This window comes from Phaethon aethereus (genome assembly GCF_964289735.1).
Source record: "Phaethon aethereus genome assembly, chromosome: 18".
In the NCBI taxonomy this organism is placed as follows: Eukaryota; Metazoa; Chordata; class Aves; order Phaethontiformes; family Phaethontidae; genus Phaethon; species Phaethon aethereus.
Window position 1 is genome coordinate 4,370,542 of NC_138594.1, and position 14,814 is coordinate 4,385,355.

Consider the following 14,814-nt stretch of genomic DNA (forward strand, 5'->3'; position numbering starts at 1 on the left):
CTATACCTATGTCTTGTTCTTAAAGTAGTCTTTCGTTACGTAGTACTAATTGGAATTCAGAAGCTCTAAAACTTGTATGGATTTTCATGTAATTGCACCTGGTACTTTTTTTTTAATTGGAAACCATGCAAAGGAACAGTTTATTAGATGTTTTGCTGTTGTAGTGGAGTTACAAGTCTTTAGTAAACTCATTAATAAGTGACCTGAAGTCTAAATGTGTTCATGAACTATTCAGCATATTTAGATCACAGTATGATGTTACACAGTGAAAAAATATGTGCTACATTAAGAGTATATCTCTGTGTGGGGGTTAGGAGACAGAAGTTTGCTTCGGCTGAAAACGGTATAGCTGTTGTGATTAGAGCAGTGCTGAACCTTAGCTAATATTTCCTGCGTTACAACAGCATTAGCAGGGCTTGTACCTGCTCTCACAGCAGCTTTACAGATTCTGGTCAGCCTGGAAGATGGGCAGACAGGTTACATCTGCCCATAGAAGACTTACTCTCAGGAGCTTTAGATCAAGTCTTGTTTAATTGAAGTAGTGTGATGCAATGGACAAGGACTTCATTTAGGAGTGAGAAGATGCAAATTTGCCTCCAGAGTGTCTTTGCCATTCCTCATCTACTGTTTTAAGGAAGTGGTCAACAACATTGTTCTGTAGTCTAAGCCTTTATTCCTGAGGGATTTTATTACCTTTTCTCTACTTAAATTAGACAGTGTTTTAGTCTGGACTGCAAAAATAGGTAAGTAATATCTTGTATGTAATTTTGCAGGTATGAAAAGATAATAAGCATATGTGAAGCTTTGCTAAACTGTCATTAAACATACCTATATAATGTTGAAATATTACCTCTCTGTTCTATTTTGTGATAGAAAAGTCCCTCCATTTATATTCTGTCCTTCCTGTGTGCAACAAGTTAATGGTTGGTGATCTTCTCTCATTCTGTGTCTTCTACTGAAGTCCAGGTTTTACCAATTTCCCTTCTATTGTTTCATCTTCCAGTTGTTGCATATAGCTTAGCAGATTTTTCTTTGATAAATGCTTTTATTTGGGACATAAACTTGATTAAAATCTTCGTTATGTAGAACTTAAGTAATCTTTGTTTCTCCTTAGTTAATTTGCCTCAGCTCTCCTTCTGTCTCCCTTACTCAGCACGTTTGAGACAAATCAGTGTGTGTTGCCCAGGCACGCCCTAGCAGGCCGTGCCTATAGAGTTTAGCTTTAATAGAAGCATTAATTCATATAACAGCTATTAAAGGTAAATGAATTGGATACTGGCATATATTGAAGGATAGATGAATAGATAAATTTATTTGCTTAACCCTGTTAATAGGAATTTGCTCCACTAAATGGGCTAAGTAGATCTGAGGAGGCCCTGGTCTGTCTTTGGTGTAGACTGAGAGGAAATTAAATTATATTGCAGAGGTGATTACCTATAATTGTTATTTGTCTAAAATCAGTTTCTTTTTGATGCAGGAGAAAAAAGTGTTCAGAGAAATGTTGTTATGAACTAATCTAACTATTCTGGTCATGAGAACTTTAATAATTTATACTCTGTTCCCATATACTGCACACCATAAACAAACTCCAAGTCTTTAACGTTTTTCTTCAGTCTATGGAAATTGTAATTCTAAATTAAGGATATCCAGTATTGATAGTTACAAAATTATATGTATTTATGACTTATTAATATTAGGAAATTGTCATTAGAGGTTTTAAAAAGTTACTTATTTCAATAATTTTCTTTTGGTATGGAGGGTAGAAGACTAGAGCAGTAGTTGTGTGAAGGTTTTGTTTTGAAGTGATGACAGTGGAGTATGTTTAAGAGGAGAAAATGTGATTAATTTTTCTTTTTCTACACTGAAGAATATGAAAATTCTGTCTTTGACAACGAGAGTATTATTCTTATGGTGGTTTTTGTTAATCGGGCCTTTCCATGTATATCACCCAGATCTGCTGGAATTCAGCTGTGTCTTTGCTTTTTATTAGGCAGCTTCCTTAAAGATTCTTTTTAATTTGGTATTTCTGAAAAACCGCAGTACATTTTCAAAGTCACAATGTCAGTTTAAGTCTGTTCTACATTTAATCAAATATCCTAAATGAGAAACATCCCAACTTACACCACTTTGTAATTAAATTTGTGTTTAATATGGTCTCCGCATGCCAGTAACCCCATTAAAAATGACTATGATTACTAGAGTTTGATATTCAGGAACGTCTGATTCTAATGTAGACTTTCAGCATATTTCATTTTTAAAACTATGTCTGAAGCATAAACCATTTGAAAAATGAAGATCCCTTACTTCTCGTGTTTAGATACTTTGCTGTGGTGATAAATATTATTAATCCAAACATACTTTGTGGAGCTACAGACACAAGAGAAATCAGTTTTACAATAGAAATTGTGCAAACGTATTGCTCTTTTTGACTGTTCTTAAGCTTTATGCAAAGGACTGGTTGTGTAAGCATCTTGACAGGATCCAAAGAGTTTACTTAATTTTCATCAAATTCAGATTGCATGAGCACTACCCTTAATATAGAGGTTGAGCCCTTAGATCTTGTTTATCCCAGGATGGTAGATTTTGAATGAGGGCTTCTGAGGCCTGGTGCTTTTTCGTACCAAAGCCCATTATCAAAATACTGGAGTTTACTCATTTACCTTCAAAAGGGACTTCTGAAACGTATTTAATTTGCTGTAGTATCTCTTCAGTTACTTGAAGTTTAAAAAAAAAAGTCATTTTTCTCCTTCATGATTTCATATGCATGACAACATCCTTTTTAATGTGTGGTATGATCCTCAGCTGTGCTCATTCTGATTACACCACTTTGACTTCTTGTTTTTCACATAAATTCACTAAAGAAAATTCAGACTTCCTTGGGTTTTAATTACTGTTTTATTTATAGGCTGAAAATAAACATCTGACATCTTATTGTGGACTTTGGACTTGAACCAGTACCAAGTAGAATGTTTAACAGGTGTTTTTAAAAAAGGGATTTCTACAAGACAAGAACATCTGCCAAAATGGATATTCATCTGACTTGAAGGATTCTCTGGGGAGTTAGCACTATCAACATATTTTATAATTTTAAAAACATGCTTTAAATACACTAGAGTGCGTTTTGTATCTTTACACCTAATGCAAATTACCTCACAGGTGTCGTGTGTGTTGAAGAACACTGTTTCCTCTATTGGAAATGAGGAGGAGCGAAAATACATTTTACCACCATCTTCCCTGGGTGTGTACTTCTGGAAAGATTTTAACCACATAAAAATATTCCTTCCATGTATTTTTCCATTTTGATTACACCAAATGATAGTCACAAGATCCTTCTTAAAGCCACTAGTATCTTCAATCATTTCATTGTTCCGCTGCATCAAAAAATAAAAGGCCATGGGCCTGTAGAAGAACACAATACAATCTAAATAAAGTCTTTTAGTATTTTTAGCAACATAAATTTTAAGCCTTGTTTCTAGTAAGGTCAAAATACTTACGCCAGCCATCAGCATTTTGTATCTAGTCTGTTTAGCTGTTGCTGCGCTATGTAAGTTTCTTATTGATTAAAGCAGATGTTTTAGTTATTGGGATGACTATGTACTTGTCTGGGAACTCAATGTAAAGTGTACTCAGTAGACAGCTAGATTTTGTAAATCTCTCTTCATCTTTAAGGTAACACTTTTTTTTTTTTACTAACCACCCTGTAATTTTTGTCACATTACCAAACAAGAATTTTCTTGAGTTTTAAAGACACTATGAATTCTTGCAGCTATTTTTACAAAATATGGATATATCTGTATAGAACTTTTCTTACTTAGAGCAAGTAATTATAGTGAGAAGCCGAACTGGAAACAGAGTTGATAAATTTCTTTAAGCTGGTCTTGCTTCCCTGCTCCAATATTTGGCAATTGAAATAGATTTTTAACATATAATTCCAAATATTATTTTATTATTTTATTATTATTCCAAATACAACTTTTCCATAATTGGGTGATGAACAAATTAATAATATAGGTCTAAACACCTGTTCACATTTAAATTGAATGAAATTATGCTTATTACCATTGGCTGAAAATTTGTATCCAATACTTAGATATTTTAATAGTTAAATCTTAGGTTTACAATCATGTTAATTAATCTAATAAAATTCTATCTGTTCTGAGTAAATTACAAATAAAGACTTGTGGAAGATTGTGTTAATCATGTTTCCTGAGAGAAATGGGTGATCTGATGAGATAATGCTGAGTCACAGCTGTGCAATTAAAAATCATGCTATAAGCACAGTTTCATAACTGTACTTGAAAAGAAGTCCTGCACTGAATCAGTTGCTTTTTTTGTAATAGATAGCTACTTGCCACTTCCAATAAATCATACTAGGGACGCTGCTGATCCATGCTTGTAGCAGCGTTAGAGGTACTGCACCAATACCTAAAGCTTTGCTGATCTTTTAGACAAATGTATGTATGTATAAAGGGGGCTGTGTGTACCCAGGAAGAAAATGAAAACTTTTATTTAAGATGTTTTTACAACCAAATAATATTTAAAATATTACATGAATGAAACCCAAAGAAAGCAATACAGAGAGAAGACAGAGAAAAATATTCACTCTCCTATCAAGTTTTCTTCTGAATTTCAGGATATTTTGCAATGTCACATCAATTGAGTGTGGGGAGGTGTAAATAGAAGTAGGGTTTGGAGACAGGCCAGGTGACATCTACCTTTCCTTTGTACATCAATTATGTAGGCATGATTGACAAAAGCTGTTCTTAAACATTCAGGATAAGGTAAATGTCTCCTATTAGCTTTTTTAGTTAGGAGGTTTCCCTCTGGTTGCACTCATAAACAGGCATATTGGGGGGGGGAAAAGGTGTCATGCAGTAGAGGTAATCCTTCCTGTATTGCTTATTATTTGAATAGTCTTTCTCCTCATAGAACATTATCTAGGATCAGATGTCATGATACTTCTAATTAAAGCTTCACTAAGTAGTTAGTTACATTCTCTTGTAGGAGGTTTACATCATGCAGTCATATTTCTAACATGAAACTCAACACTGCACGCTCTTTCTCAATATGTAGAAGGTATTGCACTTCATATAACCTTTGAAAGATGCATATCATTTAATACCATAAGTTGAAGAAAGCAATTTATTTTGTACAGGAAAGCTGTGGCTTTTCCCTTGCTAAAAACACATATTTTTCCAATACCTGCTTCAACATCATTATTGGTTGGTTAATTAAAAAAATTCATAAAACAAAGTTCCTTAAAAGAAGACATACTATATGAAGAAATCATGTGTATGTATATACACCTAGTGCCTACTACGTTACAGAGAGTTTATGCTTTTGCCTGTCTGTCAAATTCCCCTTTTTATAAAACTAGGATGGAAAAAATTGGGATGAAATTGGAGACCAATTAATTTTTCATCCTCATTTCCTCTTTAGTACAACAGGAAGCTTCTGACCCATAGGCTGTCTCCTGAATAAGAAAGATTCTTCGTGCTAGAGGAAATTGTAGTGATTAAAAAACCCAAAAACGCCACATCTGCAGAAAGTGTGTTGTTTTTAATCACTGTCAACTCATTTAATCTTTGCTTTCTCTCACCCGCGTCCTTTTCCATTTATATGTGCAAGGGAAAACATATAAAACTAAGATGATGAAAATAAGAAACGCCTCTACCTAAATACTGTATTTAAAAAAAATGCTAGGGAAAAGTTGGAACAAGTTCTGGCATGTAAATGGATGGCTGGTGTTGCTGCTGGGTATAGAATGCTGAATTTTATACATAGCAAACATATGACTGAAATACTCTTGTATTTCAGCGGAACGATTTTGTAACTCACGGAACAGTGACTGTATGTGCTCATGGTACAATTCTGTAATGTATGTAATTAACAGTTGGACTTGATGATCTTAAAGATCATCACATTGATCTAAACAATTCCATGATTCTAATAATCCCGCCTAGTTTCCTCTGAACGTGATCATAACTCTGAACTTTTTGTTGATCAACAAGTCATTGAATTTGCTCGTTAGATTTGTATTTCATACATCGTAGCTAACCCAGTGTACTGTGACCAGTTTAAGCATCTGTTTCATGAAGAACCCCATTATTCTAGTTTTATAATGTTATTTGTACTGTTTTAATCGTATCATAGTTATATCATATTAGCTTTATAGTGCTCTAACTCCTGAAAATATTTTAAATGTAGTGGCATAAAGTACATAGCCATGACTTTGATTCTGATAATCTTATTTAGATACGATTCATTAACTCCACTCCTAATCATGCGAAGTGGTAGGGTTATTAGAGAAAGATTCAGGTGCCTAAACATGGACACACAATGCTATTTTGACACCTTAGGCTGCCTGAGCTATCCAAACAAGACTGGCAGATACTGGAGGCCTGGTCCTTCTGTGCAGTGGTAGCTGGAGGCCAGGCGGGACCGTCAGGCCATACGCTCTCATGTTTATATTTGGCTGCTTCTTCCCACAAAGCTCATTTTAAGCCATTTATATTTTTAAAAGTTACTTGTGTGGTTTTTCAGCATATGTATTCGTTGGTAGTTAGGATAAAACCAGATCACTCTTTTATGCTCTTAATAGTCTTACCTATTGCTGTCACTTGCTGCCATAAATTATTTTGTATTTCTTTCCAGAGAGGCTAATGCTGATTGCAATTAAGTAAATAGCCAAATAAGCTATAAGTTACATTTAACACATAAAAAAGTAATTGTCTGGAAAGTGAATTACCTCATCAGATGTTGTAGCAGAAAGGATTGTCATGGTTTTCTCTCCTGGTTAGAGTTTTGCTTGTCTATAAACTGCCATAGTCCTTTGCTATGAGCCAGAAAAATTTTTTGTTTATGGTTCGTGTTACTGCTTCTTATAGAAGTAATATTAATCCTGCATTGCAGAGAGTTTCCAGTTGCAATATGAAGTATATTGCATTTGTTGTATATATTACATAATTTAATCTAGATACAGGTATAAGCCAGTATACAGTTAGCATTTGTAATAATAAAAATAAACTTGCCTAACTAGATCAAAGAGTTGAAACTTGGATGAACTCCATTTTTGCATAGAAACAGAGACTCAAAATATTGAAAAGAATATTTCTAATATGGAGAGTTTCTTGTACTTTCTGGAAGTCTGAATGGGTGTGAAATAGGCCAGAAAGATTTTTATCAAAGTATTTTAAAACAAATGAAAGAAGCAACAGTGAAAAACCTTTCACTTCAGTTTAAAAGCTATAAGGAGATAGTGAAGTGAATATAAAAGCTCTGTGGGACGTGGAGGAAATGGGAAATGGTGTGCCGTTGCTTCTGATGCCACACCTTACACGGGAACTAGAGGAAGCCATTTGTACTCTAAATAATCCCGATTTTGATTGGGTCAAAGAAGCTGGTTAAATGAGCTGTGCCCTACAGAAGCTGTATCAAAGGCTCAGGTTGAGTCAGTCTATGTTGGTGATGTTTATCTTGCAACCATATAAGTCAAGAATCCCAGTCATGAGTCAGAGCCCCATTGGGAGAGGAATGGCACAGCTAAAGAGCCGAAAGGTGTGGACATTTTTTGGCTGAGGATCTAGAGATAAATTTGATTGCATAGCAACAATTTTAAGTTCTGTCTGTAAAACATGTTTCTTAAGATGATGCTAGAAGCAGTCTTGAGTGGTATTGATTCTGAAAATGAAAAGAAAGCAGGAAGTCTGCATGCTGTGCAAACATTTCGCTGTTACGGTAGGGTAGAGGGAAGTGTGAGCATTTCACTTCTTACAAAATGCTAACTTCGTTATGCATTTGTAGTTATTTTCCTGCTGTGTCGCAAGATCAAAATGCAGCTGTTCTCAATAATGTGCATTTATATTGTTAAGTGTATTTTGCTATGGTATCATTATAATTAAAGAATGTGGTTAAATGATGTTTTACAACACTATCTTCCGCAGGAGGGAGATCCTTGCGTTTATGTGCCCTGCTGCTGGGTTTGGTACATCCACGAACATCTTGCAGAAGGCCACTAAGAATGCAAACTGTAGCTTTTTTTTGTTCCTTTGCTTTTAAAGAATGTAATTGTCAGGTGGTTGTGGGTTTGGTTTTTGGATGAGGGGGAGTGAAGACAGCAGTTCAATTTGCTTGTGAACAAATAGATTTTAGGAATAATTAGAAAGCCTTCTGGAAATAAATACTTCTGTTGTGTGTGTAGCTAGCACATTTAGGTAATAATTTTAAGAAAAAGCAAAATTAAAGCCACAACTGTGGAGGACATTTTAGTAAAGTTTTAAGTATATTAATCCCTCTCTTCCTCTCTCTCTTCCTTTAATTCCATACATGAAACAAGCATAGGATTGCTAAGTATGTATTATGATAACTTATTATCTAGCTAATGATCCTATTCAGTGTGTGAGGAGGATGAAATTAGAGTGAAATCTTAACCTCATCTTTATATTAACTTCATTGGAGCCATTTCATTCATCAATAATGCTTGTCTTCTAGACCTCCAACTAGAAAAGAATAAGAAAAGCCAAAGGTATGGGGGAGAAGGTATTTTATATTAAATGTTAAGAGAAATGAGGACATCAGTAAGATGTGGAGTCTCAGAAAATTTTGTTTTTCTGAATTACTTTTTGAATTGTCTTCATGTTTTCCAGCAAGCAGCTTTTCTTTCTTACATTAATTCTAAGCATTGATTTTACTGTTCCTCCTTTTTAGTGTTCAGTGATACTAGAATAAGTCATCATATCACTTGCTTCTAGCTTTGTCAGTGATTGCAGGATGGAGGTTTTAGGACTCTTATTTCGAAAATTCGAGGACCAAGAGTCATCAACCATGTCCCGTTTAGTCATGGAAGTGAAATGCTCTGGAGATGGCTTGTTGTGCAAACCCTCTGCCATCAGTTCTAGCAAAATCACATTTAGACTTGATGCTGTGAACCTGTAGGTGTTTAGTGTGCTGTTAATGGGTCTTTCAGTCACGACAATAGAAGGGTTACCTTAATGGTTATTCATTTAAGTTTTCATCGAAATAGGTAAAAAATGTAATTTGATTCTTGAAACATTAAGTTACTCTAACGTCCAACTCTTAAAAGTCAGAGGCTAATCCTATTAATTTCCGTTGTATTTCTTTATGTATTTTTCTAGAATAATATGTTATACTGTTTTTACTACTGTTCTAAACATTAGGTTGAGCTTTGCTGTAGAAAACAAAACTGCTGTGTACAAAAAAATTTATATTTTTTTTAAAACCTATTTTTTATTTGATTAGTGTGTTTTTATATAAAGCTCTAGATCGTTATCCTCTGACTCTGTCTTGCTGTTAGGCATGTCAGTTGATGAAGGAGTTTGGAAAGTTACGCTTTCAAGGATTCTGCCCCAAATTATGGTGAAATTCAATGCAACTTGTTTTTTCTGTTCTGGATTTACATCACTGCAGTTCCTAAAGAACTTACTTGTTTGATGAGGGTTTTTTTCCTAATTGTAGTGTTTTCAATTCCAAAAGGCTCAGAGTATTTTAAGGCCTACATGCAGTAAGTACAGGATCATTGTTACAAGCCAAAATTCAGAGAAGTAAATTGGAACATGCAATGGAATTATCCATATGTGTATATGGAAGGAGAAGGAAATTTTGGATAAGAATCTAAGTCAAACTCTAGACATGACAAAAAGTGATGTATGATACAGAAAAGAGCTGTCAGGATCCAGTTTAGTAACAGTTATTCTGTCTGCCTTCACCTCTCCTTGAGTGTATGTTCAGATAATTGATCAAACCCATTTAGTTTTCTCTGGAAGCATAAGGAGTTGGGATTCGAACCAATTGTTCTTTGGACTTTTGGGAATTACAGTCCTTCAGCTGAGCACCTGGATTCAGCTTTTTTTTAGATTGCTTAAACTGTCAACAGCATTTATGAAAATGGTCAGACGGGTCAGAAATTAATATAAAAATATGAAACTCTGTCTTCTGCTTCTCATTTAAATTTCAAATTGCATAGAAAGAGATAACTGCACTTGCTACTTGGCTCTAACTGAAAACCAGGTTTCCAGAAAAACAAATTTGAGATTCTCCTTTTTATCTCTTACCTCGTCAAAGCTGTTTGTGATTCTCTATCTGTTCAGCTTAGGCTGTGACTTATTTGGGCAAAGAAACTTAGTTTCCATATTGTATTATTACAGAATACCTTTTGAGAAAAAAGTGCTTTGTAATTTTTCCATTCTGACTTTCATGCATAGTTTTGTGAAGTGTCTTTGTAAGTTATAAAATACCATGATATGCAAGTCTGTCTTGGTTAATGAATGCTAGCAAGAGTTCTGTAAATAATTCTATTCTTAAATAAAAATGGTCCTCACAGAACAGAATATTTGTACGTCTGATGCAACTTCTGCGAAGTTTTTGTGTCTGTGAACTACTCCAATTGATACTGAATTCAAAAGAATTTTGGGTTAACCTCCTGCAAATGTCTTAGTATTACTTAGCTGTAATTCAGGAGAAAGTTAGGATAAGGATTGAAGTCGTCCATAGTAAGAAGTATTTGTCACTGAGGAAAAATTTCATAGTTGAAAGGCATTCTGGTTTGTTCTTATGGGATAAGCAAATTGTGATTTCTTTTTTTTCATGCTTGTTGTTTTGATTGTATTTAATCATACTCTAAATTGTGGTGTTTCATTGACAGCAGTCTTCCAGCAAGATCTCTTCACGGTGTTTTTGTTCCCACATCAAAAGTATTCATAACTGCACGTGCAGAATTCTAGCCTGACTGCTTACATCTGTGTGGGGTTTGAAGCTCTGTAAATAGAGATACCTGAAAGATTTAAACTTGCTCAGTGTATACACTTCCATTCCTTACGAATCCTTAGGGTGGAAAATATACCAAGTGTTTTCCACGCTGTTCTTTAACAGAACTTGATTATCTGAAATTATTGTTCAGAAATGGTAATACCTACACTTTGGTGTTAATTCTCAATGAATGAACACATCCTCAACAGGAATTACCTATCAGACTCTGGAAGAGAAACAGACAGATACAGTATGATAGGAATGCAGTAGTTGGTATAAAACAGTATCAGCTTACTTTGCAAATATTATTAAGTCCTGTAGTACCCTGAAGGTTTAGGGTGGACTGCAGACCATCAGGAATGGCAAAGAGCAGAGTTCTGTATAGCCACACTCTTAGGGTTCTCCATGGCTTCTTCCTTGTCTAACCAGAGATTTGTAGAGTAAACAGTTTAGTGTTTGTATAAAATTGCATTAATGTGTGTCTATGCAGTCACAGATAATATGAAATCCCTCTAATATTCTGTTTTTCATGCATATTGGAAGCTATTTATTATGCCAGTAGGTGTTCAGAAAATTAAAATCCATATTTAACCTGTATAGCTATAGAACACTATTAGAGAAGAAAACCGTTGCTCAAATGTGTATATAGTACTTCAGTGAACAAATCAAAACAGGGTGTCTACATTGTACTACCATGAATGAGACAGAGTACAGCTTTTTTTTTTTTCCTTATTTTATATGAATTATAAGTAACGTGGTATTATAGGTGATGGCTGTTCGTACAATTGTCTGGTGTTATCCAAGTTCTAATTTTCACTTGCCAAACTTCAACTATTTTGGCTGAAATATTGCATTCTAGAGGTCTGCCTTAGGATGACTTCCCTTTGAAAATTTCAAGTAAAACGGTTCAAATATTCCCAAACTCAAACTATTGGAAAGACACTTCTCAATGTTAGTTTACGAGAGACCTTTGAAAGTCTGTAACTATTTAACATTTGAGCAGAGCGACTGTGATATATTATTTTAGACTATATTATATTAGACTATATTATATTATGAACATACGAGGGGTCTCATAAGGACTGTACAGATAATCTTAATTCTTGGTGTTCCTATGTTTTGGATACTTGTTTTATGGTCTTGTTGCCATGTACATGTGCAGCAGTTTACGTGATTTATCTCATTTTGCTTTAGATTATTGGTTGCCAAGTCAGAAGAGAGCCACTGGAGTCTACTGAACGCTATACACGTTGGATCAATAATCTGACTGAAGAACAACTTCTTACACAGGTATTCTTGTTTCTTGCAGAAAAATAGTGCAAGAGGTTTATTTAGATGGATTTTTTAAGTCCTTAGGAATGCTTGATGACTTACTAAGGTTAGCAGATTCTTGTATGTAAAGGCTAGTCATGTCAATAAGAGTCAAGTTTATGGTGCATGTGATCATTATGTAATGATGACCTCACACTGAGTGAGAATGAAGCTTTCAACTTCACGTTCAGAGTAAGCCTTACATCTGCTGTCTGTGGTTAAATGCATATGCTTTCCTGTTCTAATAATTAGTTTAGGGTTGCCTTCTTAAAAGGTGTATTTAAATTTTAAAAAGGGGGAAAAAACCACCTTTCTTGAGAATGATTTCCCTCCCCCATCAAGGTTCGGTACTGACCGCTTCTGTATCTGTTTAAATTTTGTTAAAGATCATTTTAAAATAGCAGTTTGTCAGGCATTAAATATTGGGCTCATTATACATGTTTGTGAGTAAGATGCGTCTTGTGCAACTGAAGATGACAGTTTTGGCATAAAGAAAGGTTGTTTTGTTAGGCAGGCAGCCAATGCTAAACTAAAAGAGACTTTGGCAAAATCAAGTTCAACTGTGGAAGAAATCAATCCAGCTTGTGGAGGAATGTGTGTACTGAGTATTATAAGGAATCTAATGGATGGTTAGCAGAAAACGTCCCAGCAGACATTAAGATGCAAGTATTTGGGGTTGGGTTTTGTGATGTGATGGTAGGAAGACATTTGCTTTTGATTCTCCTGGATTTAAGTGGCTGAGAAGATTAACATACCCTTGTTTGTTAGACTTCATTGTAAACTGTGTTGTGTTCCCCATTACCCTAACCCCCAAAGACACACTTACAGGCTCTGGTATGGTCACTGTAACACAAGAAGTAATCTATAGAACTTGTTTTAAAATCAGCAGTGGTATTATGCTTCCCTGTAATTCACCAAGTTAAAGTAGTTACAGGAAAAGTTACCCATGGAATATTTGGATTTGCCTTTCAGTATGGCATTACAAAAAATACTGTAAATTTAAAACAGTGAATTTATCTGACAGTAACATCTGGATCACTGTGTTGTTGAAGAGAGAAAAATTAGAGGATGTGAAAACTTGTCCTACACAATCTGAAGTGTTTCATCTAAGTGGCCACCGGATGGGATCTTTAATGAATTAAGCTGGAAATTAAAAGAAGTTATCCTAATTCTGAGATTATTTAAGGGGGGTATGCAAAAAGAAAATTCATTTTAAATGGGGATGTATGTCTTCTGGAAGAGATTATTTAATAGAGTGATTCTGGTAGTAGGATGCAAATACAGTGACCTGGGAAGTCCCTTGCAATCCTAGGTGCCTACAAATATCTCATAAAGCCTTAATCAAGCAGCATGTGCAATCCATTATTTTTACATATGATTTAGATTCACACATTATACAAATAGATGAGGAATTTTGGAAAATATGTTGGGTTTGGAACTAGAAGGTTGCATAGCAGAATTTGTGCTACATGCCCATGACTTTATTAACAAGATGAGATTTATAGAATCACACTATTTATGCGTTCCTAATAATTTTTTTTAACTTGTTACCTGTTCTTTACTAAATCTAATGCAGAAATAGAAGTTCCTCAAAGACACTTGGTTTCTGAAGATTCTGTGGAAATACGAAGCTAGGATAGCTTGTACTGCACCAGCTGCAATTCATATGTTGTTGAGCACCACAGATTTTAGGTGCCCAATCGTTAGACAAGCTTCAGCTGTGGCACAAGTCTGTAGGAAGCTTGGCTTTTCTAACTCTGGTGCTAAAAGAACTGCTTGAGTTCCAGAGCAGTGCAGGTCAGCATATGGCACCTCTCCTGCCTTAGAATCCATTCTCCTGATCAGAAATTCAGTAGGGAGGTAATTATTTTGCTTTTCCTTAACTTAAAAAAGTATGGGGAGGAGGAGGAATTGGGAATACAAACCATCTCAGCCGTTCTCTAATAGTCAGGATATGAATCAATTATGTAAAGTTCGGCCTGATTTGTCCCACTCCCCTGCCCCTGATACCCTGTATGTTTTATTTTGGATGTGCTTTTTAAAAATCTCTTCAGTAAATAAGCTCCAAGAAAACTATAGTGATGGGCCTTTGCTAATGGATTTGTAGAATCTCTGGGAGGAGCAATCCTTCAGGGAATTCAGGAAAATTGGCTTTAATTTACAGCATATTGTCTCCAGCAGTTTCCTGTGGTGAAAGAATGTTCAGCTTTTTTTAGCTGTCTCTGTGCTCAGGGCCCAGCTTTTTTTCCAGTTACTTCTGTTGCATTTCTGTATCATGCACAGGCAAATTATTTGTGCTGTACATTGGGAAACCAAGCAACCAATTTAAAAAAACAAATACCCGATTGTCAAGATCATGTAATCGCCTATCATAATATCATGTTATTAATCAAATAATACCCTATAGCATTTGATTGCTTTACTAGACAGTGACTAAAGTCCAGTTTGAAAGAGGTGGGTGGTAGCAGATGTTTTGTTAGATGGTTGGATGGCTTCATATACCTCAGTGCTGGCTGCTGGTTTTGTATCACTTGAGTCAATACCAGATTTTTGGATCAAATGTCCATCCTCTGTCCCCATGCTGAGAAGATCATTCGGTACAAAATGCTTCTAGCATTTTAAATTTTCTTTTCCCTTAGCCCTGGCCTCTTGATGCTTACTCATCCATTAAATGTTTCTCTAAACAATTATACTGTAACATTCCAAAGATACTTTATGGTATGCGTGAAATTTCAGAAT

At 35.1% G+C, this 14,814-nt stretch overlaps 1 protein-coding gene across 1 annotated transcript in view; it reads left to right on the forward strand.

Moving 5' to 3' along the window:
* B3GNTL1 (UDP-GlcNAc:betaGal beta-1,3-N-acetylglucosaminyltransferase like 1) overlaps positions 1 to 14,814 on the forward strand; it is a gene marked incomplete at both ends in the record, with an annotated part of 126,353 nt that overhangs the window by 26,818 nt on the left and 84,721 nt on the right. Inside the window, one exon of the mRNA XM_082008265.1 lies at positions 11,959 to 12,054. Within this exon, the coding sequence (XP_081864391.1) occupies positions 11,959 to 12,054 (96 nt within the window). The remainder of the gene's footprint in view (positions 1 to 11,958; positions 12,055 to 14,814) is intronic.